This window comes from Chelonoidis abingdonii, chromosome 2, assembly GCF_003597395.2.
Source record: "Chelonoidis abingdonii isolate Lonesome George chromosome 2, CheloAbing_2.0, whole genome shotgun sequence".
Lineage (NCBI taxonomy): Eukaryota > Metazoa > Chordata > Testudines > Testudinidae > Chelonoidis > Chelonoidis abingdonii.
This window is the reverse complement of record NC_133770.1, coordinates 7213304-7239435: the sequence shown is the minus strand read 5'-3', so window position 1 is coordinate 7239435 and position 26132 is coordinate 7213304. Positions and strand designations below refer to the sequence as shown.

Sequence of the window (26132 nt, the reverse complement as noted above, 5' to 3'; positions counted from 1 at the left end):
TTTTTTTTCAACAAAATTTCAAATTATCAAAAGGAGGGAGGATCAGAAATTCTCCTCTCACACACTTGACCCACGGCCCAGCTGCTTTGCTGCTGAACTAGACAGGGGTCGCAGCTGCAGTGTTGAACCCAGATCCAAACCTTTCCACAGCTCAGGGGTGCTTGGATCCAAGTATTTGGTTCAGCCCATTAGAGCATGCAAGCTTGAAGCTTGGAGCCAGATAAGTGTGTTCAAACTTTAGCAGTGTTAATGAGGCGTGCACCATGACTGGTCCAGGCTGTTTAGTGAATCTGGGAGTTAGAAGCCAGAGAGAACTACACGGTTTGTCTGGGTCCAGCAGTCTCATAAAGAATGCCCATTGCATTCATACAGCTGGGTCTGTCCCTTTCCTACCTCAAAAGGATGCAAATCATTCAGATGAATGGATTGTGGGTCAAAATCTTGGGAAATCCACTCCCTTGCCAGGTTTCAACCCTAAACCAAGTGAATATGCTGCAATTTTTGCCTGTATTTTTCTTTCAGTTTGGACTCAAACCTGTCATTCAAAATGAAATTCAGGATGAGGAAGTGTCCATATCGAGACAGATCCAAGACCCAAAATATGTGCTGATGGGAAACCTGAGACTTTCAACCCTAGCCATAAATCCTGAGGGGGTGTGCAACTCCAGTATGTTTCTTTACCAATGTTTTGTCCCCATGTCCATTGTACACCCACTAGTTTGCTATTGTAAGGTCGCGTCTAAGCACAGTTGTGTCCCTGTAGGGAGGCAATGGATCAGCGTTCACGTTGCACTCCACATCAGTACCCGGCCTGGGGAAGCTAATGATCCAACCAGACAACCAAATTTGGTGACGAATCCTAGTCACGTGCCACCTGAGGCACACTGCACAGAGGCTAAGAAGGAGGGTTCTCTCTAGACATTGTTTTGTTATGGTAGGGTTGCACACAGGCACTGTTTTGTTCCCAAAGGGTCAGTAATAAGCACTGCTTTGGGCTGGTCATAGGCATGGCTTTGTTATGATAGCGTTGTCTGTGAAGGTCTGTGTATCTATTGGGTTTCTGGGAAGTGGGCAGGCGGAAGGATCCCCCCCCAGCCTAAGGGGAGGACCCACAGAACCTCAGAAACCCACTAAGTCCGGGGGGCAACTAATAAAAGAACAGGGACAGGAGAGAAGTCAAAGGGTCATAAGAAGGGAGCCTGACGGGGACACCGAGCAGAGAACCCCGGACAGCGCCCACTGCTCCTCGAAGGCGTCAAGGGAGCCAATAGATGCCGCCCAGAGGAACTCCGCCCGGATACGTGAACGGACCAGGGACCGGAAACAAGCCCCACAGTCACCGGAGTCGCCATCGGCCAACCTCCTCTCCCTGGTTGTGTAGATGGCTTTTTTAGCCAGGGCGAGGAGGAGGTTGACCAGGAGGTCCCGGGACTTTGTGGGGCCACGGATAGGGAGTGCGTAGAGAAGGAGGTGAGGGGAAAAGTGCAGCCAAAAACGCAACAGGAGATTAGTGAGGAGCCGGTATAGGGGCTGCAACCTGGCGCACTCTAAGTAAACGTGTGCCAGGGTCTCCCTCACGCCACAGAAGGGGCAGGTGTCTGGGACAGGGGTAAACCGCGCCAAATACACGCCCGTGCTCACGGCTCCATGCAGGAGCCGCCAACTGATATCCCCGGCGGGCCTCGGGACCAGGGTGGAGTATAGGCTGGCCCACCGGGGCTCCTCATCCTCCAGAGGTGGCAGGAGGTCTCGCCACTTCGTGTCGGGGCGGGACACGAGGGTGAGGAAATGAAGGGTATGGAGCACGAGCGTGTAGAGTTGTTTCCTTGGCGCAGTTGGAAAATGGACCAGCTGCAGATCGTGCAGCCGGCTTGCGGAGAAGGGGCAGGTGGGCCGGTCGGGTCTATGGGGCAGGGGCCGGATGAAAAGGTCCGGAGAGCTCGGGGTGGGGGGCGGGCAGGGTGTGTGAGTGTCTGTGTAGCAGGGTGGCCACCAGCTCCTGTCCTGGAAGGGGCTAAAAGCCAGCCCTTGGAGACCACTGGCTGGGCTGGGCTGGGAGGCAGCCTCAGCTGTGGCCACGCCCCAAACAGACTCAGCTGGCCCTATAAAAGCCAGGGAAGCCAAGGGCAGACACACAGTCTCTCCTAGCTGTAGAGGGAGACAGGCCTGGCTGCAGGGAGCTAGAGAAGGTACCTAGAGTGGAGCGGGGCTGGGGGAAGACTAAGGGAGCTGGGGAGCTCCTGCCTGGAAACCCGCCATGCTGCAGCCTAGTAGAAGGCCAAACAGGTAGTAGGGTTGCCGGGGACAGCCCAAGGCTAGGCAGAGGCAGCAGGTCCAAACCCAACCCTGCAATCTGCCCGCGGGGGCTAGTTGCTGACTAGCAGTAGCCTGACACTGAGGTGAGGTGGGGATAGGAGGAGGTGTTCCCTGGGGAGGGGAGACCCTGAGAGTGAGAGGTTACTGCCAGGGGGCAGCACCCCAGATAACAGGGACTAGAGTCCAGGGAGGGACGCGGGGGCTAGCAGCAGTGGGACACTGGCCTGCAGAGGGCGCTCCAGAGGCTGGATGAGCTAATTCCCAAGACATCAGCAGGAGGTGCTGCAGGGGTGAGTCCCGCACCGTTGCAGTCTGATTGATGGTGGCATTATTATAGGACTATCCAGACGTGCTCACGCCCATCAGTGCTTGCAGACTCGGCTGGCTGTCTCGGGAGAGATCAGGGACTGAACGCCATCATCACGTCTCAGCACGATCCCTCCCTGCACATGAGTTGGGGTGAGGTGTGGGGAAGCTTGCCCCTATTTTAGGGCTGGAGAGAGGCCTTCTCTCTCCAAGGCGATCATGCCATCACCTCCCCGCAAGCTCTATTTATGTGCCATTAACACCCCGCCCAAACTGCAACCATAAGGGGCCATATCCTCAGCTGGTGTAAATCAGCACAGCTCCATTGACATCATGGGCCATATCCTCCACGGGTGTAAATCAGTACAGCACCATTGAAATCTATGGGCCAGAGCCTCAGCTGGTGTAAATCAGCACATCTGCATTGAGATCAATGGACTGTATCCTCCACTGGTGTAAATCAGTGTAGCTTCATTAGACTCAATAGGCTAGGTTCTCAGCTGGTGCAAACCAGCACAGCTCCACTAAAGCTAATGGGCCAAATCTGCAGATGGTGAAAGCGGGTGTAGCTCCCTTGAAGTCAGTAATTCCTGGATATGGACAGATTTTGTGAATTCAAGAACTCTGTGCCGATTTTCACCAGCCGAGGATCTGGTCCTGAGTGCAGAGAGACGCCATAAGTGAATGCATCTGAATCTTCCTCGGCCACTATTATTAGCAGTGATAACACCTGGCTCCCTCTACGTGACCATTTGGTACATGATTCTAGGAAGCAGCCATCTCATCCAGGAGAACTTGGCTCCTGGATGACCGCATACCCTTGGCATAACTTAACGCTTTCAGTTTAAATTTAGTTCCTCTGACGCCCGCTCCTTGTGATTCAGAGTACAGGCCGGACAGAGAGAGCAGGGAACAATGCCTTATAAGATGTCTGCCTCCAGCATGAGATGAAATTACACTCGGGAAAGGATTTTGTTCAAGAACAATTCTATCACGGGCTTGTGGTTGCATTGTCCCTCTGGCCATATCACTTTGCTTTCCTTTTCCAGGTTTCTTTCCAAGCCTCTAAACTTGCCAGCATAAAAAAAACAGAGAGGATTGCTGAGTGTGCTTCCTGGCTCTCGCCCAGATTTGTAGCATGACCTTGGGCATGTCTCTTGACTTTTTTGAGCCTCCAGTCCCCACTTGTCAGATAGGATTAATACCTCTCTAGCACTCCTTCGAGTGTTCATTTCCTGCCATTGCAAGGGTCCCATGCACTGGCGCAGCTCAGTCCCTCCTGTTCTTTGCCTGTGACACATAACAATCTAGTCTTCTGTGGGTCTCATTTCCATTGCTGGGTTTTGCGTGGAGGAGCCAGGTGGTGGACGTCAGACTAGATGGTCTGGTGGGCCTGTCTGGACTTGAACTCAATGACTATGACATAGTGCTAACCATAGGAGGAGGCAGTGTGGCTCTGTAACTACACCACTGACCTGAGATACCAGACATCTGGGTTCTGCTGCTGGATGTTTTTAGGCAAGTCCTGTCCTGTCCCCCTGTGACTCAGTTTCCCCATCCATAAAACAGGGTAATGCTACTGGGAGCTTTGAGATCTACAGATGAAAAGTCAGCATTGGTATTATCCCCATTTTACACAAGGAACTGAAGCAGAGAGAGGCTAAGTGACTCATCCGAGGTCATGCAGAAACTCTGTGGCAGAGGCAGGACTTGAACTCACATCTTGCTCTACTGTTCTAACTGACAGGCTGGCCTTTTTCCACATACAAATACCTCCACTGGCTGGCTGGTCTACTTAGATTGTAAACTCTTGGGCTCAGGGGTTGTCTGTTACTGAGGGCTCAGTTGTGAATCCAAGTGATCTCTCTCCTGCCATCCATCTCCACCCTCTGACAAACAGAGGCTAGGGACACCATTCCTCACTCATCCTGGCTAATAGCCATTAATGAACTTAACCTTCATGAATTTATCCAGTTCTCTTTTAAACCCTGTTATAGTCCTAGCCTATAGTTCACAACCTCCTCAGGCAAGGAGTTCCACAGATTGACTGTGCCCTGTATGAAGAAGAACTTCCTTTTATTTGTTTTAAATCAGCTGTTCATTAATTTCATTTGGTGGCCCCTAATTCTTATATTATGGGAACAAGTAAATAATTTTTCATTATTCACTTTCTCCACACCACTCATGATTTTATAGACTTCTATCACATTCCCCCTTACTCTCCTTTTTTCCAAGCTGAAAAGTCCCAGGCTCTTCAATCTCTCCTCACATGGGCCTAGGGTGACCAGACGTCAAATGTGAAAAATCGGGATAGGGTGTGGGGGGTAATAGGACCCTATATAAGAAAAAGACCCCAAAATCGGGACTGTACCTATAAAATCGGGACATCTGGTCACCTTACATGGGACCCACCGAGAAATCAAAGGGCATAAGAAATGAGCCCTTTTAAGCCCATGTATATCTACCTGCATTGCACAGCTTGGAGGGAGATAACGACCAATGGTAGGCAGGGAGTGAGTGGACCGTAGGCTCTGACCCCCTAATGCGGGGTCAATAAGCTGTGCCAAGAAAGGGACTGGTATATTGTACTCTCTGAGTCACATTTCATTCCCTCTAGGTTTTACTGATTTATGGGTGAAATAAATACTTCATGCCTACAGGATGGCTTTTGAGTCACTTGGGGAAAGTTTAGCACTTTGGCTCCAGCCTCCTGCATGCACTTAGTTGTGCGTTTAACTTAAATTTAATAGAACAGTTATTGCACATTAAACAAATAGTGATTACGACCACATTTATTGAGGTTTAGCAGCTATGTGAGAAATGCAGATCTTATTACAGAGTTGCTCGGTCTCCAGAGTGTGCTTTTAATAACTTTCCACTCATCAAGACACACCGTGGTTGGGTGTTCAAAAGAATCGACAAGAGAGGGCCAAGGTCCAGGAGGGCTAGTGGATAGGGCACCAGACTGGGAATCAGGAGACCTTGGTAAAATTCACAAGTCAGGTAAAAATTGCCCATGTGACCTGAGGTAAGATGCTTAAGCTCCTCTGTTCCTCCATTCCTTATCTGCGAACTGGGAGTAAAACTTCCCTACACTTGTAATGACCGTGAGGTGCTCAGATACTACAGTGATGAGGTTAGCTAAACATGCAACTAGAGAACAAATAAGATACTTTGTTGATGTGAATCCGGGTTGCTCCAATCTCAAGGTGTACTAGCTGAAGCACAGTGCTACTCCCCAATCTTCTGACTGGTATCGATAACGTTTGTAACTCTGCAGACTGCAGTAGCAAAGATCATACTAAATAACCCTCATCCTTCAAAGCACCATCAACTAGCCTGCGAGGGTCAGGAAGGCATTCTACTCTATCCCCCAAGTACATTGATGACTAGAGCTAACAAGCTGCATTCTTAGCTAGTGTAAATCAGGGTAGCTCCACTGAAAATACAGGCCGTATCCTCAGCGGTGAAAAACATGTGACACTTGGAGGGGTCCAAGAGTGGTTCTAATCTCCTGGGTCCCAATATAGTTCCTTAACCACAAACCCTTTCTTCCACTTGACTTTCTGATCCTTCGATCTGCCCTTTTGTATCTAACCTGGCAGCTCTCCTGTCCCTATTGCCCCATCACTAGCTTTCAAAACCAGTTCCTTCTGGGAATACCCCTAAACATTGGGCCTCTTTGTGCTCCAAGAGCTGGAACAAGTTCTGGTGACTCAAGCCCCATCTCTACTTACAAGGAAAGTGCTCGATCTTCTCCCCTTTCTTACTCGAGTAACCCCCAAGGGACTGTCAGGTCCAGGCCAATGCTACTGCATACACTTGTTTCCTAGAGTCCAAATACCACCCCCCACCTCAGACAGTGACCAACTCCTGCAGTTAGTTGCCAGATTCAAATCAACCCAAGCCAGCTGCTCAGAAGGGAGAGAGGAGGAAAAAGGAGCTTTCCCCAAAGATTAAAAGCCCATCAGTGCCCAGCCTGATGGAGGACAGTCTGTACCTCTGACGTTACAGGCGCTGTGATAAATAAAGGTGTGAACAAAAGAGCAAAGCTGCCTTTAGAACTGTTCTATGACTGTCTGGTGTTTCAATTATCTTTGCTGCTGGGATCCATCCATAAGCGCCAGAGTAAATTACTAATAGGGTATTCAAGCATGGCATGGGCTGTATTGCATACATAAAACAGATCCAGTCTTGGCTGCAGGCTCCGGAATGCTGAGGGAGAACCGGCCGGAGGTAACTGAAGACAACAGCCCTTCGCTGCAGAGGAGGCTTGTGAGAGGAAACAGAGATTGTGTTGACGGGCCAGATCTGGATTCCTCTTGCTGAGATGCCCCCTCCCTGGGTGTGTACGCTGTGTGCAACATCACACTTTCCTGCCTCCTGTTACAGAAACGGGACACAGCGTGGGGGGGAGAAAGACCCTTCCATTTATAGAAGACGAGCAGAGGGGAGGCAGGCCTCAGCTGTGGTGTATGCCAAGGGTGGCTGCTGGATCCTGTTAGAACATGGTCTGCCTCTCCTCTGCTACCCTGCCAGGGCACAGCATGGGTTCTCCGAATGCTCTCTATGCCTGTGACCTGAACCCATGCCTTTGAGAATTGGTAGGGAACTCATCTTCCCTGTCACCTGCTGCAATATCTGCTTCACTCTCTCATGGCTGCAGTAGTCCCAGTGCCCTAAAATCCTTCCTTTCCTGCCAAAAGAGGAGGGGAGCTTTTTAACCAGAAACTCAAGGTTATACCAAGGTGTGCAATCTGCAAGGAAAGAAATCGTTGCAGGAGAGGTGGGCTTTCAAGGTTCTAGGACAGTAGGTGCCCAGTGAAAATAAACCATGCCCATCCCGTCTCCAAGACACGTACGTTCATGAATATTGTTACGATGGGCATGTGGAATGGAGACATCTGACCAAGCTTCTGGAATGGTGACTCTTAGCTCAGCCCTTCTAGCTCCCTGCATAGACCTAGTTGGTGTTGGTCCTGCTTTGAGCAGGGAATTGGACTAGAATACCTCCTGAGGTCTCTTCCAACTCTAATCTTCAATGACCCACTGCACTTGGTCTTTGGACTCCAAACCCCTGGACTCTTCACAGGCTTCACTCTGGGGCCAAATCCTGCCTCAATTTATGCCCTGTGCAATCCATGGGAGCAGAATGCAGGACAAAATTTACCCCCCTGCTACATTAAGAGCATGCTACCGGGAATGAAGGCAGTTTGCGCCATGTGTATAAAGAACCCAATGTTCTGGCTCCAGGACGTCTGAAGGACAATTCATCCCTCAGGGGCGGGAGGCTCAGGCGCAGATTTATCAATGCCAAGAGACTGTGCAGAAAATTCACAGTATTGGTCACAATGAGACAAAAATCCAGGGAAGGGCTTATGTTCTTCATGGGTCCAGTCCAATGCCCACCGAAGTAGACAGAAACCTTTCCACTGACTTCAATGTGCTTTTGATCTTGCTAATGTCCTTTACAGTATCAAAGTGTCAGACCAAATCCTGCGCTCCCATCCACCACTACAGCTCCTGAATCACTCCATTGACTTAAGTGGAATTACTCCAGATTTACACAAATGTAACAGAGACAAGAATATAGGGCCTGATCTTGAACTCATTGAAGTCAACTGCAAAAGTCCCATTCATTTCTGGAGTGCAAGATGAGGCTTTTAGTCCATTATTTATTAAGATAGAATCTAGAGATAGAAAAGATCGTTTATCTCAGGCTCCGAGAATCAGAGCAGCTATGCTCCTGCTGTGCATTTACTAATGTTTAGCCAGTCTAGTTCTAAACGTGCCAAGTAATGGTTTTCAATTGGTTCCCGGGGAGCCCATCCCACAGACCGACAGATCTCACCACTGCGAAGTTTTTACATTTCCCCACCAAAAATATGGCCTTTTTCTCTCTTATAAAAAAATGTTGGATTTGAAAATTCTGGTCTGGGAGGATGAAAGATCATTCCGATGGAGAAAAGGTGCAGCATATTTGTTTTAAAATGAAAAATCTGCCCCTTTGGAAACCAGTAGCATGAAACTGTGTTCAGACGTTATGAGAAGTTGGTGAATTTTAAAAATATATATATTTTTGAATGTAGTGATGCCCATTTCTCTAACCTACTAATATTGCTCTCATTACTGTAGAATCTGAGCGCCTTGCAACCTTTAATGTATTGAGGATCAGAACGCACCATGAGGTAGGCCGGTGTGGTTATCCCCATTGTAGAGATGGGGAACTGAGGTACAGAGAGGCTAAGTGACTTGTCCAAGGTCCCAGAGGAAATCCGTGGCAGAGCATGGACTGGAACCTACCCTTCCCAAGTCCTAGGCTAGACCCATAACCACCATCATTAGAGTCCTTTTATGCCTGTTTGTCCTCTCTCTTACTAGGAGGCTATAGATCTCCTTTTCCTTGTCCACCATTTGCAGACTGTTATGTCTGGGGCCCTTGCTATGTGAAAGAAACCAGAGGAGGTCCCAGCCCAGCTCTTCCTTTCTCAGAAACCCTCAGCTGGAATGTGGGGGTGACAATCTCTCTGGGGGGCAAAGCACCCGCCATGTTCTGCTACTCTGCCTGTGGGCCAAGTTGCTCTGAGCTGAACAAGCACTCCACGTAGGCAGCAGAGTGACCCATTCATGTCCTTTGACGTTCCCCGGTTCTTTTATTTGCCTTGACTTTTTAACTAGCAGGAAAGGCTGCTGGGGATATTACCATCCCGCCCCCCACACAATGTCTCTTTAGAGAAGCTGGGCTGGATCCTCAGGTGGTGTAAATCAGCATGGCTCCATTGACCTCAGTCAAACTATGCCAATGTGCAACAGCTGAGGGTCAGGCCCCATGAACTTTGTACCCCAGCTGAGGATCTGACTTCATTCAGTGGAGTGACACCAGTTTACACCAGCTGAGAGGCTGTTCTGCTGCAGGTTTCTTTGCCCCCTCTCTCCCCGGACTTATCCATTTTATCACCGTTGCCTTAAAATCTTCTGCTTGTCCTAAATGCAGACAGTCCTCGGGACACTTCCCGAGCAACAAGTTGGATCATTATGAAAGCAATGGGCCAGATCCTCAGCGGTTGCACCTTGGCATCGTTTTAAATCAGTCCGTGGAAATATTCTGATTTACACCACCTGAGGATCGGGCTCATGTTCCCATCAGAGTTCGCTGTATGAACGGCCACGGTGGGGCTTCCATTTCCTAGCTCAAAAGCAAACCCTTTGCAAAAGGCAGACAGATCTGCCACTGCCTGATGGCCTCCATCTGTTGTGTAGCCTTTAATGCGCAAAGGGTGTGAGAAAGTAATTCCTAAAGATATCTAGGGGGTGTCTGGATTTCAATCCGGCCCAGAAGGAGTGAAGTGTACATGTAGCTTCCTCGCCTTCAAATATTTCTTTTGTTAATTTTGTATGAATCGATGGGGCAAACCCTCTGGTAATTCACCTCTGACACTGACATTTGGATGCGTTCTTGCTCTCTTTCTCAGTTTGGGCCAGATCCTCAGCTGATGTAAACAGCCACAGCTGAAGTCAATGCAGCGACGCTGATTTACACCAGCTGAACATCTGGCCCTCTCTGTGCTATATAGGAAAGGAAATACACACCAGCACAAGCATATGAACACGACTTAACCAAATACTCAAGGGATCAAGAGTATCAGCTGTGTAACAGAGATGATCTGAGAAAGGTAGAGTGGAATTAGGCTCATTGCACTTGGTTATCCTTTGGGGCAATACCTTAAGGCAGCAGGATGCTCAGTATGTGTGGACTTTCGCCCGGGTTTCTCTCTGCATACCTAGCATACATGCACACTGAGGTTTTATATGCCACTGTGTTATGCTGCTCTTAGAACCCGTGGGTGGCTTTACTCACTGGCTTTTAGGCAAACAAGTATTTTTTATTGGCACTGCAAAGCCCGCTGCGTTAGATTTCCCATCCCTATGTGGAAAGGCGGAAGGGGATGGATTTGCCTCTAACCGTGCCTGCTGGGGGAAGAGGATCAAACGGAACCCTTGTCAAGTCGAGTTCAGCCCTCAGATTTTCTCGTGGAAAAAGAGAAGCCCAGGCAGTTTGATTTCATTGCTCAACTGCAGATTTGACTCCAAGACCTGGCCCAAGGGCACAACCCCTTTGCTGCCACCTCCCGCAGTGGGACCCAGCCAAGTGACAAAGGGGTAACTCCAGAGAGGCTCGGCCCTAACCTCATAATGCTCAGAAGGCAACAACCCTGCTCCAGATAGCTCTGACCGCTCCTCCTGCTCTAGGTCGAAAAGATACCTACTTTGATGTTAGCTGGGTCAAACGGGATTTCCTTGGGCGGCTCCGGCTCTGGTGGTGGTGCTGGCTTAGGTGCTGCCTTCGGTTCCTCTTTCTTTGGTTCAGGTTTCTTTGGTTCAGGCTTCTTGGGGGGCATGTTGCTTTTCCGCTTGTTTCAAAAAGAGGGGAAAAAAGAGACGGAGAGGGAGCGAGAGAGACAGAGTAGAGGTGGCTGCTCAAGGATAAAGCAGAGCACAAGTCACTCCTCCAGCGGAGGTCTTTATCCCTGCCAGTCCCTTAATGTCACACATTGTGTCATTCACCCAGCCCATCACATGCCAGGGCTCACAATAGGGGCACTGCTATAAAAGGACAAGACAGTTACCCTGCTATTTTAGAGTGGTCGGTTATGGCATTGTTATGAATTAGCACTTAAATGGAAAGAGAGTTTAGGGATTTTAGGCATGAGGTTGGAGCTTGGTCAAATTTTTCCGGGGAAGGGGTGGTGTAGGGGAGGGGGGAGTGGATTGCACTGCAGGTTCCAATCTCTTTGTTCTATGTCCACCGGCCTGTGCCAGGTACCTTTAAAGCTCACCTACTTCCAGCAGTGATGGAGCTCTGTGCCTTTGCTGTACCGTACTTAGCTGATTGTCAGTCTTAGTTCCCATCTGAGACAAGAACGGTCTCAATTTTAGACGTCAGCTCTCTGATTCCTAAGAGAGGATAAGGCAAAACGGGTCTGCCACACTGCAATTAGACAGACACCTGTGGGCCAGCTGACTCGGGCTTGGGCTGCTTAACAGCGGTACAGACCTTGGGCTTGCGCTGCAGCCTGAACTCTGGGACCCTCCCACCCTGCAGGGTCCTAGAGGCAACACTCCAGCCCAAGCCCAAACGTCTACACAGCAGTTAAACAGCCCCATGGCCTGAGCCCGAGTCAGATGGCACGGGCCAGCTGCAGGTGTCTAACTGCAGTGTGGACAGACCCTAAAACCCCTGGCACCATACACACAGGCCTCCCCCAAGGGAGATTGAAGGAGCCAAGGTGGCCGGATATGTAGCTGGCATCCTTTATACAGCAGAACACGGCTACGTACATGTGCACAAGCATTCACACTCTAGTGCGATACTAAAAGTCTCTATAGAAATAAGGGTTTGACCATAGTGGCTGCGATTTCCGAAACTGCCTTAGGGACTCGACCGATGAGTTCCCGTTAAAATCAACAGGACCTGTGTGCCCAGTTTCCCAGGGAAGCTTTGATAATGTCAGCTTTTGTTCTGATTAAAAAAACCTCCCCACCATCAATGTAGGGATTAGGGCAGCCTGACTTTTTTCAAAATATCACTGTTTTTCAAAGATCCCTAGAAATTATGCAATTTCCCAAGTTCAAAATCTACAATGCACTGGGAATGTCCCCAGTATTTCAGAGGAACAGCAGTTCCAGCAATATTCTCTTCCGCTCTGTCATTCTTTCTGGGTTAATGCAACATTAAGGGGTCCCATCAGGCAAGCCCCTATGGGACCTATATTGATTTATGTTTGACGTCATTGGTAGCTTACGGGCTCTGTCCATCTGTCTGTCTCCACCTGTTGTCTCACTTGTACTTAGATTTTAAGCTCTTTGGGCCACAGACTGTCTTTTTGTCCTGTGTTTGGACAGTGCCTAGTACAAAGGAGACCTGGTCCATGACTAGAGCTTTCAGGTGCCCTGGTCGTACAAATGATAAACAATAATACTATGTTCATTTGTGTGTCTTGAAACACCATGATTGTCCCTTATGTGTTATCCAGCCAGAACTTCCATCCTGTAAACCAAGATGGATGTGAAAATAATCCAGACACTTGGTTTGCTTTTCTAGCCTGATGTTCAGTTTCATTCTGTGTTCTGCTAGCTAGTCACTGATTTCCAGAGATCACTAGTGAGCTGTGGATTATTAGAGATGAAGATCATTTTTTTGAAAAGTAGCTTCAAGGTACTATGCTGGTTATTACTCCGACCACTGCCTCACCCTAAGTATGTGAAGGTATGCCTAGCTCAGAGAGCTGGAATGGACTTTGGAAGGTCATCAAGTTCAGTCCCCTGCTTTCATGAGCAGGATGAGGTACTATCCCTGTCAGATTTTTCCCCCTAGATGGCCCCCTTAAAGACTGAACTCACAACCCTGGGTTTAGCAGGCTAAAGCTCAAACTACTGAGCTATCCCTCCCCCATTTGTAAGGAAGACAGAAAGAATTAAAGCTCTTATTTGGCATTTTGGAGGAGGCCAATCCATAGGCCTCAGAATCTACCGGCCGGTGAGCACACTGAAATGATACGTACCAACAGCCCCTGCCAAACAGAAGGTCGTCTGTTCTTCAGCAATCATAGACTCAATGCCAACAAGCGCTGCAAGCCCAGCGGGCATCTCACATTTCTTTCTGCTCTATTTGGTCCTGCCAGAGCTCCCGTCTGCAGTTGTCTCTGCTCAGGCACGAGCCAGGTGAAACACAAAGTGCAAGAAGCGCTGAAGGTCCAGCTGAAATGACACACTCAAGAGCCCCCCCCCCCCCCCCCATGGGCTGGGGAGGCTTAATAGTCGTCGCCCAGGCGGTCGCTCCGGGGAAATTTTTCTCAAGTCCCTTCCCCCCCCCTGCAATGGGACGAGCACAGCAGCTACCTTGCTGGGGCAAAGGTTGGACAAGCCTCTCGACATCTAAAAGGAGAACGTTGACTCAAAGCTTCCCAGGTTTCTTTGCGTCTCCAGTTAACAGGGCAGATGCTATGCCAAAGCCATGTCACTTGGAGTGTGAGAGATGAGAGCAATCAGCAAGGGCGGCGCTTTGTCTGCTCGTGCTAAAAGGTCATTGCATTGCTGGCTTGATGGCCCTAGAGCCTGACACCTTCTCGCAGGGGCAGGACTAGGGGTTGCCAACTCTCTAGCTGCTGAAAACTGTGGACACCCTGCCCCGCCCCTTTCCCTCCAAGGCCCCAGTCCCAGCCTCGCCTCTTCCTCCAGGCTCTGCCCCCTGCTCACTCTTCTCCCCACTTTCTGCATTGTCACTCCCTCCCCCGTCATCTCTTGCTCCCACCAGTCCCAGGACTCACCTGACACCTGCAGAGATAGGCTGGGAGGAGCTGATGCGGAGCTTGCCTGCCTACTCAATCAGGACATGGCAGGGCAGAGGGAGGGGGGTCAGTGCCTGGAGCGAGGAAGTGGGGGGCAATTGAGGGACAGCAGGGCAGACGGAGCACACAGGATCCCCTCCCCATACCTACTTCTCTGCTGGAGAGGCTGGAGCCACTCAGAATCCAGCCGACCACTTCTGCCCATGAGCAATGTGAAATCCCGCAGCTACTGCTCTTACTGCTCCATGGTGGCAAAGGCCAGTAACTGCCGGTAACCAGACTATTAGTGTCCTGTCAGCAGTGCTGACTGGACACTGCCAGGTTCCCTTTTCGACCGAATTGGACATGGCCATGAGGAGAGGGAAATATCAGGCATGCCAGAGACAGCTTAGCGGCAGCTCAGCATCTCGTCCCTCAGAAGTTACAAGGGAATCATAACAACAAGGCGTTTTCTCCATCCAGGAGTTCACAGATTGCAATTAATTTCTCAGCCCTATTCATAAAAAGACAGTGGAGGCCTGATAGTGCAGGTGGAAGACCTTGTCAGGGCAACCTGTATAGGCTTGAAAGCCCATCACCGTCTGCTTGTTCGCCCAAGTGCTGACAATGGAACCTGCACCAGTAGGAACAAAGAGCTCTGGAAATGCTGAATTCTAAAGTCCATGGGAGTCTTTCCATTCATTTCAAATGGCTTTGACTCGGGCCCTTGCTGGAGAGATGCTTTTTGCCCTGGGCCACCAAAGACACAAGGCAATTCGTCATCAATTAAATAGCATTCTCAGCCATGCACGGCTCTGGGATGGGGTCTCGTCAGAGCTCCAACTAGCCAGCTCTTTGGTGTTTTGAGGGGGACGTTGTGAATTAAGAGGAAAATGGGCAGTTCTCAGACACCAGATGGGACCCCCCCCGATAAAGAAAGGCTGCTTCAGTCAGGAAGAGAGCGGTGCACAATGTAGGGACAACAGTGTTTCACGTACCCAGCACCTCCACCTGACCTCCAAGTGCTAACGATGTAAACCTAACAACATCCCTCTGGAATGACTATGCATTATTATTCCCATTTGACAAGCTGGAAAAGCAAGCCACAAAGAAGTTCAGTAAGTTGCTTGACATCAGTTACAGAGCTGGATGTAGAAACCAGGAGTCCTGATCTCCTCATTCAGTGCTCTAATCCAACGGTTTGCAACCTTTTTTTCATTTGTGGACCCCTAAACATTTTGAATGGAGGTGCCAGACCCCTTTGGAAGTCTTAGAAATAATCTTAGGAACCCCAGGGGTCTGTGGACCACAGGTTGAAAACCACAGTTCTATGTTAATGGCACCCATTCGTGGATGTCTTACACATGGTCTGCGGACCTCCAGGGGTCCACGGATTGCAGGTTGAGAACCACTCTTTAATCCCTAGCTGCCATGCCATAGCTATTCTGTTGGCATCCCGGGAGCAGCAACAGATGCAGTAGGCATTAGCAACAATTTTGCTTCCTATTAATAGTCTTTCAGGTGCAGAAAAACATGTTTTTCTGTTTTCAGTCATGCTCACATAACAGATGTTGGTGGCAGCTTTCTGTGCCAGAAAGCTGTTCTGGAGTCACCTGAGCATCTTATACAACATAAGAACATAAGAATGGCCATACTGGGTCACACCAGTGCTCATCTAGCCCAGTATCCTGTCTTCCGACAGTGGCCAATGCCAGGTGCCCCAGAGGGAATGAACAGAACAGGGAATCATCAAGTGATCCAGCCCCTGATGCTCATTCCCAGCTTGTGGCACAGGCTTTTTGTGGAGTTATTGAAATAACCTTCTTTATTACATTTTGAGAAGTTCCACCTGGGAGCAGGGTTGGGATAATCACCAAAGACAGTAGAGCTCATTGGAAAATGGGCATTTTTCACAGATAATTTCACCCTTTATACCAAAAAAACACATCAAAAGGCAAAATATTTCAGACCCAAACCAGAATATTTCAATTGAGAAATGCTACCGTGGTGCCTCATGGGAGTTGTAGTTCAGGTGTCTCATGCTCCCATTCTCCTCCATCAGTCCAGCTCCCTACTCAGACTACGTCTCCTGTGCTCCTCACAGAAAGGTGTGGAGAGTGCATCATGGGAATTCCTGGGTGTGGTGTAAAAGGAAGATGGGGGCCAGCCTAGGTAACAAAATGAGGGCATAGGGAAACTGACCTACAACGCCCAGGAAGCACCACAGCAGGATATTTGAATTTAAATATTTTGATTTTCAGCCAAAAGTTTTCGGTTTTCAGGTGCTTCTTTTTTAACAAAAAAATGACATTTTCCATGGAAAGCAGATACTTCTTGTGAAAATTTCATTTAGTCAAAATCTCAGTTTTCCATCTAAAACTAGGTTTAATGGCCACATTTTTACGAGACTTAAAAGAGATCCCAGGGGCATGTCACAGGAGGCTGTTGTGTGGCATTCCCCAGACAGGAATCCCCTAAGACAGTGATCACTTTCAGCATCTTTCCTGGCAGGAGTGGCACCAGGGTTTTTGCCGTCCTAGGCGGCAGCGCTCCTCCTCTGTGTATTCGGCGGCGGGGGGTCCTTCCACTCCACGTCTTCAGGGAACTTTGGTGGGGGGTCCTGGAGCGAGTGAAGGACCCACCGCCAAATTTCTGCCGAAGACCTGGAGTACGAGGACCCCTGCCACCGAATTTCACCGAAGGTGGCAAAATGCTGCCCCCCAAATCCTGCCACCCTAGGTGACTGCCTAGGGTTGCCTAGTGGAAGTGCCGGCCCTGTTTCCTGGAGAAGAATAGCAGAGAGGTTTTTGCTGACGTGCCTGCAGAAGCTGGTGCATGTTCATGTTTCTTCAATTCTCACCCCGACAGATGCCAGGTCAGTCACTGAATGGAGAGGGAAAGCACCAAACCATATCTGCTCAGATGGCAAGTCGAGATCTACACACTGAAATGGACAAATATTTCAAATTTTCAATAACATTTCAAATTTTGACAATTAAAACAAAACATTGGAAAAAATTATATTAAATTGTCACCATTTCCCTCCTATTTTTGAACAAGCTGTTGAAATTCTTTTCATAGCTGGAAATTTTGAAGTTCAAAAATTGAAATTTTTCCGTTTTCAAAATTTCAATTTTTGGAAAAAATGAGGAAAAATTGAATAGCATTGTCCCCCTTTCTCTCCCCCCCACCTCCAGCTCTATTCAGTTAGTTGTGTTGAAAAATCTGCTTTAATGTATGGAAATTAATATATATATGTTTTCAATTTGTAGTCACTTTATGTTAATCTTAGAAGTGGAGGATAAGAGAAGGGCTGGATGGATGAATGTCATACAAAAGAAATTGATTAGCTGAAGAGTTTCCCAGGAACTGCTTCAAGATAAAAAGACCAGGAGTACTTGTGGCACCTTAGAGACTAACAAATTTATTTGAGCATAAGCTTTCGTGGGCTACAGCCCACTTCATCGGATGCATAGAATGGAACATATAGTAAGAAGATATATATACATACAGAAAACATGAAAAGGTGAAAGTTGCCATACCAACTCTAAGAGGCAATTAATTAAGATGAGCTATTATCAGCAGGAGGAGAAAAAAAATTTTTCAGTGAGAATCAAGATGGCCCATTTTAGACTGTTGACAAGAAGGGGTGAGGATACTTAACATGGGGAAATAGATTCAATTTGTGTATGTATATATATCTTCTTACTATATGTTCCATTCTATGCATCTAATGAAGTGGGCTGTAGCCCACGAAAGCTTATGCTTAAATATATTTGTTAGTCTCTAAGGTGCCACAAGTACTCCTGGTCTTTTTGCGGATACTGACTAGCACAGCTGCGACTCTGAAACCTGCTTCAAGATAGAGTCCTTTTTAGCCATTCCAGTCTAAGAACTGACCCCATATAGATGAGAATAAGGCTAGTAGAACAAGGAGATTTTTAATTACTTTATTACTTATAGCACGATGAAGCAGCACAACCATTCTGTGCTAGACCTCTGGGCAACTATCAGCTGACCTGAACTGGTATGTGTCGTTGATGACTACACTAGAACATAGACGTTAGTTTCTGTATGTCTGTATCCACGTGACACCTAAAATGCTGCTGTAGGAAGACGTTATTAATAGAGTTGGTCAACAGTTTTCCAACTTGAAAAGGCTGTTGAAATTTTTCCTCAAAATGTTGAACTTTGATGACAAAATTAGCTTCACCCAACAGGCTATAGTGGACCTGGGCCGACTTTCAGACTCTTTCCCTCCCCTCTTCTTTTCCTCTCCCTCTCGCTCCCACTTTGGTGACAAGCTAGATCTAGGTTCATATGACACTGTGACTATTTTTTACAGCCTTCGCCTGTCCCCACATGTACCGCAATGCAGCTGCTGTAAATTAAAAGAGCTGAGCATTGCGGAGACAGCTGCAGGAGCAGGGAGAAGGTGGATTTCTTTTCTTCTCTCTGGCTCTGTTGTTTCCAGCCAGGTCAACTGGAAATCAATCCTGGGGCCATACAGTAACAGCTGCTTGCTTCTGGCAGCCTGTAACGCATGTAGGAGTTGACATAGGCCTAGACAAGGCTAGGAATATGACTCACTGCGTGTCCACAATGGAACCAGTGCTGCATGTGGTTTGACTGAAAGGTTGGACCAGGAAAATACATGTTAAAACCTTGTCAGGGTTTTCTGATGCAGCGCTCAGCTGGCAATTAAATCCTGCTCCTCCCTGTAGGAATCAGACGGAAAATTTTAACATGGCACGTTAAGCACAGGCCTCCACCCCTTCAGCTAACTTCTTTAGCTGGTTGTACGCTGTGATCCTGCAGTGTATCTGCCGCGAGAGGGGAATGTAGCACATCCTCTACCAGATCATCACTCTGTACCCCTTATCATAGAAGATTAAGGTTGGAAGAGACCTCAGGAGGTCATCTAGTCCAACCCCCGGTCAAAGAAGGACCAACCCCAACTAAATCATCCCAGCCAGGGCTTTGTCAAGCCGGGCCTTAAAAACTCTAAGGATGGAAATTCCACCACCTCCCTAGGGAACCCATTCCAGTTATCAGCAATGGCTATTTCTCCTACTAGTGTAGACAACCTGAGATGGAAAAGAATGTGTCCTTGTGAGACCCACACTGTTCAGAATGTGCTCCGAGTCTCCCTTCAATGGCTGTGTTTATGACTTGGCTGCTGCTTCTACTTGTTGGGCTTATTTATTTAGCTCAAGCGGTAGCGATTCCTGTTTTCAGCACTGAAGGAACTGGCCACAGGTCCTGCTGTTCATCACCCCTGCTCCAAGGGAAGTGATGAACGTGAAAACTGAGCTTGGATCCAAACTATGGGCTTAGCTACACTACCCACCAGATCGGCAGGCAGCGATCGACCCAGCGGGGGTCCATTTATCGCGTCTAGTATAGACATGATAAATTAGCTGCTGAGCGCTCTCCCATCAACTCCGGTACTCCGCCAGAACGAGAAGCACAAGCGAAGTCGATGGGCGAGCATCAGCTGTCAACTTACTGCACGAAGACACCACATTAAGTAGATCTAAGTACGTCAACTTCAGCTACGCTATTCACATAGCTGAAGTTGTGTATCTTAGATTGACCCCGCGCAGTACTGTAGACAAGCCCTAAAAGTGCAGCCCTCCCCACCAAGTCCTTTTTAAAAAATAATTCACATGCAAAAATCTCACAAGTAAGAGTAAAGACACAGATCCGTTCACTTACAGCAGTTCTCTCTGCCCGCACCGCGGACATGTCTGGCAGGGGAGCTGGAACAGTTTGTACTGTGGGGGTGCTGAGAGCCATTTAACCAAACTGTAAACTCTGAATATGATGGAGACCACTTCAAGCCAAAGGGTGTGGCAGCTCCCTCCTTTCCCCCCCAGCACCCCTAGTTCTAGCACCTATGATGTCACGGCTCTGACACAATAAGATTGTGTTCTAAGCACCAGTGTTTATGGCTGCACAGTTGTAATTACATCACAGTGGGACTGTGGGTTTAATATCTTGTTCAACTGAGTTCTGACAAGCATCTGCTCAGGGTAAAACTGTAGGGATAACATAATCCGCTGCTGTGTCTTATGGGATTGCTGATGGGCCTGATGCTCAGAGCATAGGAGTGTGTTACAACCCCAGTGAGGAAGCCCAGCCTCCTTAGCTTATGCTGTAACAGCTTGGGCTGTTAGCTCTGGAGATCCCGGGGTTTTGGCCAACCTGGCAGCCATCACAGCAGCACAAAACTGGCATTGGTGCGAGAAGGTGTTTTACTGTAGCTCCTTGACTGATAGGGTGGCAGCAACAGGATGATAAGAAACAAAGAGAGAAATGGTTCCTAGAGATGCTTGGGAGAAGCTGATGAGATGGGGACGGACCCAGCAGCTGTGGAACATGGCTCAGACCATGAGGCCCCTCGGTATGGATGAAAATCAACTACAGATGATTACTGACTGACGACTTGCGTTGAGTGAGGTTACTCATCCCAGCAGCACTGAGGAGCCCAGCACAGGAATGGAAGAAGAATGGGTGGGTGATCCTGAGGCTGCCAAGGAATTCTGGAATGAGTTCCCTAGGGAGGTGGTGGAATCTCCATCCATAGAAGTTTTTAAGGTCAGGCTTGACAAAGCCCTGGCTGGATGATTTAGTTGGTGTTGGTCCTGCTTTGAGCAGGGGGGTGGATTAGAACCTTCTGAGATCTCTTCCAACCCTAATTTTATATGATTCTATGAATAGCCAGGGCTTTGAGGCAACTCGGAAGTAGCTGAGGTGCAGGACTACCCTGGCCTGCCCATGAATTGGGTCCAGTGAAGGGGTATCAGAGGAGCTGGGTGTGATGACTGAGCGGATTCAGAGCACTTGCAGCTCCTGTTGAAGTCAATGGGAGCTGAGGGTATCTAACATCTCTTGGGATCAGAGGATCACAATCCAGAGATGGAAAAGAGTCCTGTCCCAACATGCACCAGGTAGAGCGTAAAACCAGGGATCCGCACTCTTCTTGGGTTGTTGCCAAGTCCTGGTCAGGAACCGGGAGGGGACATTCCCAGGGCATCGCAAACCTTTCCCATAAGCACGCATGGCGGCACTAAGAGTGCGTTGGAGACACTCCTGTGCTAGTGGTGACGATCATACGCCTAGTACACAAGAAATGAATCCCCTTAGATGTGAGTCGAGATGGTGGGACACCCCAGCTCACAAGAAACAGCCAGAGCCACGTTAGGACTGAGGACGCTGGCGGTGCTTTTTGACCGGATGTCAGCAATAGAATGGTTGTGCTCAGCGGCATTCGCCTCCGACCCGATCCTGACAGGAGCTGAGCACTAGCAACTCCCATTAGAGTTATATGGGCCAAACACCGTTAGGGCTTATCTCTGATTTCCATGTAACCAACGCCCTGCTACACCCCAGCCCTGGTGCAGAAAGGGGACAGTGTCCCCAGCAACCCTGGTTAAAGCCACTCGAGCCCTATGATCATTTGTATCACAGGAGCACTTTGAGGCCCTTGTGACTTGGCTATCATTTGCCTCTATTTCCCCTTCCCCAGCTCCCCTTTAAGAACCCAATGTTTCCCTTTTCCTTCACAGCCCAGAATCCTTTAATTCACCCTTCACCAACAGTGCTTGTTAAAACCAGAACTCAAAATCACAAAAGCCCCCTCACACCTTTCATCAGTTCCAGCTCCACACAGTCTCCTTGGGTTCCCCAGCTCCCTGCCAGGTCTCCTGTCTTGGAAAGTCCCAGTAACTTCTCTAAGCCACCCTCCTCCCTGCTGAATCCTGCTGCCTTTTATATTTGGAGTGCCTGGCTCCTCTCAGGTGAGTCTCCTCTTGTAACCCAGGCTCTCCAGCCCCAGGACAGCCACCCTGCCCCAGGCCCCACCAGAGACTGGAGCCCCATTGCTTAGGTGCCAGACAGACATGTAGATACAGATAGTCCCTGCTCTGAAGAATTTACAACAGGGGTAGGCAACCTATGGTACGCGTGCCGAGCCGATTTTCAGTGGCACTCACACTGCCCGGGTCCTTAATTTTAAATGAAGCTTCTTAAACATTTTAAAAACCTTATTTACTTTACATACAACAATAGTTTAGTTATATATTATAAACTTAGAGAAAGAGACCTTCTAAAAACCTTAACATGTATTACTGGCACGCGAAACCTTAAATTAGAGTGAATAAATGAAGACTTAGCACACCACTTCTGAAAGGTTGCTGACCCCGATTTACAATCTAGAGAGACAAGGCAGCCAAAGGGAGTATTTTCATCTCCATTTTGCAGGTGGACCTGAGGCACAGGGAGATTAAGTGATTTGCCTGTGGTCACATATGAGCTCTGTGGCAGAGCTAGCTATTAAACTCAGCTCTCTGAAGTCCCAGGCTAGTGCCTTAACCCACAACAAGACCATCCTTCCACACGTTATTATACTACCCAGTGGCTGACTACAATCCCTCTATAAGGCACCTGGCATGAGCAATTATTAATTCCCGTGATAGTGATTCTCTCTTATAGTGAGAATATCGACGGTGATCAATTTCTTTGGTATGAACTTGGATGTTTCTAATAGGATTTCCACAGGGGGCTTGGCACGCAGACATGGAATCCTTTTGCATGCTGTCACGCATGTACAGTAACACCACCTCCCAAAATACACACCTTCCTTTTTCATTCAGTGGAATGTCTGGCTGGAGAGCGAAATCCAACTCCACTTCTGAGAGCTGTTAAACAATCTGCAGCAGCCGCTCAGGAACAATGCTTGCCTGGGCTGACGGCAGAGGCACCTAAAGCCTGGCCTGATGGTGGGGGCTTCTGGGCTGCCTGTCTCCCCTCTGTGCTCTCAAAAATGTGGGACACTGTATGACAGGTCACTTGGGTTGAGAAGAAAAGCCAAGCATATTGGAAGGGGCTGGTGGCATGGAAAAGATTTGGGCCCATGCATCCAAATTAGGATCCAAATCCAAACTTCTCCAAAGCCTGTGGGCGCTCCGATGCGGCTTTGGTACTGATTCATTATAGAAATACAGTCCAGCCACGGAGTGGGACTAGCGATCCACAGTTCACAGATGTTCATCCAGGCCTTAGCTTAGCTTTGGGCCATTTCTATTTAGGAGCCACGCTGTATCTTTCTTGTAGTACATTACTCTCATTCTTTATTGACAGGAGCGTTTGCCGGGAATGGAGAAGCCAATTCTCATATAGAAAGCACCAAGCAGAGCCCACTCCCCAAACTCTAACTGAATCTGCCTTGAGCTGTGAAAGTTTTGGTTAGCTTTTCTCTCCTGTCCTGGGTTCCACCTGTACTTTTGGGCTCCAGCTGTGATGTATCAAGAGAGATTTCCAGCTTCATTTTGAAGATTCCAGAGAGTTGGGCAAGGTTCAGATACACAGCTGAAGTTTGAGGTGTGATTGGAACCTCCTAACTGTTGTCTGTTGCTAATATTTGAAGGGATCTTTATAATCATCTCGTCTGACCTCCTGCATAACCCAGGCCAGAGAACTTCATTTTCTCCCACTGGGTAAAGGTAAGTCTACACTACAAAATTAAGTCAACCTAAGTGACGTCAATGTACAGCCATTGCAGCCATTCAATTGCTTTTGCACGTCCACACTATGTTCCTTGTGTCAGCGGTGCGTGTCTTCACCAATTTAACTGTCTGTGTGGATGGCTTCTGAAAAAGCCAAGGTTCAAAAAATAACTAGATAAATTCAATTACTATTAGCCAAGATGGGCCAGGATGGTGTCCCTAGCCTCTGTTTACCAGAGACTGGGAGTGGTCGGCAGGGGATGGATCACTTGGTGATTGCCTGTTCTGTTCATTTCCTCTGGGGCACCTGGCTTTGGCCGCTGTCAGAGGACGGGATACTGGGCTAGATGGACCTTTGGGCTGACCCACTACGGCCATTCTCATGTTCTTAAAGGCAGCAACAGGTGATGTAAGCAAAGCAGTGTGTACATCAGGGGTAGGCAACCTATGGCATGCATGCCGAAGGTGGCACACGAGCTGATTTTCAGTGGCACTCACACTGCCCAGGTCCTGGCCACGGGTCCAGGGAGCTCTGCATTTTAATTTAATTTTAAATGAAGCTTCTTAAACATTTTAAAAACCTTATTTACTTTACATACAACAATAGTTTAGTTATATATTATAGACTTATAGAAAGAGACCTTCTAAAAACATTAAAATGTATTACCGGCATGCGAAACCTTTAATTAGAGTGAATAAATTAAGACTCGGCACACCACGTCTGAAAGGTTACTGACCCCTGGTCTATATGGACACTACGTCAACCTAACTGCATCAACCTAGGCAATCGGCTTCTCAAGGAGGTGGAGTTATTAAGTTGGTGTAGTGGGTGAGTTCCACTGGTGGGAGCAACATTTCAGTGTAGACGCTTGCAGAGTTAGGTCGACATAAGCTGCCTTGCATCAGCCTAACCCCATAGTGTAGACCAGGCCTTAGAGTCACCTGAAGTCTCTCCTTTCGGCATAGAGCTGTAGCTAGTAGCAGTAGGGCCACGCAAGGCAGCTCCCTGTATGTGAATGGACTGCTCTCTACAGGTATGTCTACATGGACGGCGGACACGGCACGCCCCACTAGCTTGGAGTTAAATAGCAATGTAGAAAATGAGGCACAGCTTAGGTGAGCAGAGTAGGTACAGTGCCCTATACACCTGAACTCTAAAGTATATACCCTCCCAGGCTCTCTGCACACCCAAGCAGCACTTAGGTTGACTTAATTTTGTAGTGTAGACTTGCCCTTACCCAGTGGGAGAAATGAAGTTCTCTGGCCTGGGTTATGCAGGAGCTCAGGCCCTTACCCAGTGGGAGAAAATGAAGTTCTCTGGCCTGGGTTATTCAGGAGGTCAGACGAGATGATTATAAAGGTCTCTTCAAATATTAGCAACAGACAACAGTTGGGAGGTTCCAGTCACACCTCAAGCAGGACCAAGCAGTGTAGTGTCCTCCTGCCTCCCAATTGCCAGAGCCTTTCCCTGCTGCGTCCCCGCTGCCAGAGCCTTTCACTGCGGAGTGTAGCTATATGCGGAGTGCCTGTACCCTACATGCCGCCACACATGTAGAAAAGGCCTATGGAATACTCCCCCTTCACTGATCCAGTGCCGCTGGAATGGCCTACCAGGCATGTGTGTACATGCACACACAGGGATTCCAGCTTTCACTGGTCTCGTAACTGGTGATTGGATGAAGTGAGATAGGATGGGAAGAAGGAGGAGGGCTGATGCTCCGGGCCCTTGATGCCTCGTAACTCCTGTAGCTTTAAATGTAAGACCAGGGCATCCAAAGTGCCCTTTGGCGTGGAGTATCTTTTAGATCAAGCACCGTCCCTCTGAAAATCAGGGCTCCTTAAGGCATCTCGAGTTGAGCAGCCAAAAATGGAGACATCCCAACTCACCAGTCACTTTGGAAAAAATCTTGACCTAAATGAATGATAATAAATAAACGTCAGTCTGGTCCTGTCAGGATCCCACTGGCTTGACTAGGAGATGAGGCTGGCAGGTGTGTGGCATCTGAGAGGATTGGAGCCAAAGAGGGGACTGCGACATGAGATGGGGAAAAGGCCATGCAAGCATAACCCTCTGGTGAACATGTGTGATGTACCCCCCTCTGCGCCGATCCATCAAAGATACGAACCTGTTACTGCAAGAGTTCCGCAGTCGCGGTGCATTTAGCTTCAGAGATGGTTCAATCCCTGGTGTTTTGGTCAAGATCAGGGCCAGCTCCAGTTTTTCTGCCACCCCAAGTGGCATGAAAAAAAAAAAGAGCATCAGCAATTCAGCGGCAGCTCAGTCACACCACTGCTTCTGCAGCAGTTTGGCAGCGGGTCCTCCCTCTCTTCCTCAGCAGCAATTCAGCAGCAGCTCAAAGGGGAAGAGAAGAAATGAGGGAACCCACCCTCGAATTCCCGCCACAGACCTGGACGTGCTGCCCTGATACCGGACGGAGCGCCACCCCTTTGAATTGGCCACCCCAAGCACCTGCTTCCTACACTGGTGCCTGGAGCCGGCCCTCATCAAGATGGCGGCCATCCCCCCAAAACCCTGATAATTACAGAACAGGGGAAAGCAAATGATGATAACGATCTTACATTGCTAAAGAGAACTTTCCTTCCACCTGGGTCTGAGTGTGCTTCGCACATTACTAAAATACATATCTCCGGGAGTGATTCCACTCACCACAGA

The 26132-nt window shown here is 48.6% G+C and overlaps 1 protein-coding gene across 2 annotated transcripts in view; it reads right to left on the bottom strand.

Annotated features, from left to right (window-relative positions):
* MYL3 (myosin light chain 3) overlaps positions 1 to 11167 on the bottom strand; it is a 42128-nt gene extending 30961 nt beyond the window's left edge. Inside the window, exon 1 of one of the 2 annotated variants that reach the window (XM_075062157.1) lies at positions 10890 to 11167. In XM_075062157.1, the coding sequence (XP_074918258.1) occupies positions 10890 to 11021 (132 nt within the window). In that variant the 5' untranslated portion in view covers positions 11022 to 11167. The remainder of the gene's footprint in view (positions 1 to 10889) is intronic. The other variant, XM_032778903.2, reaches the window with a different exon arrangement.
* Positions 11168 to 26132: the final 14965 nt, after the last annotated feature.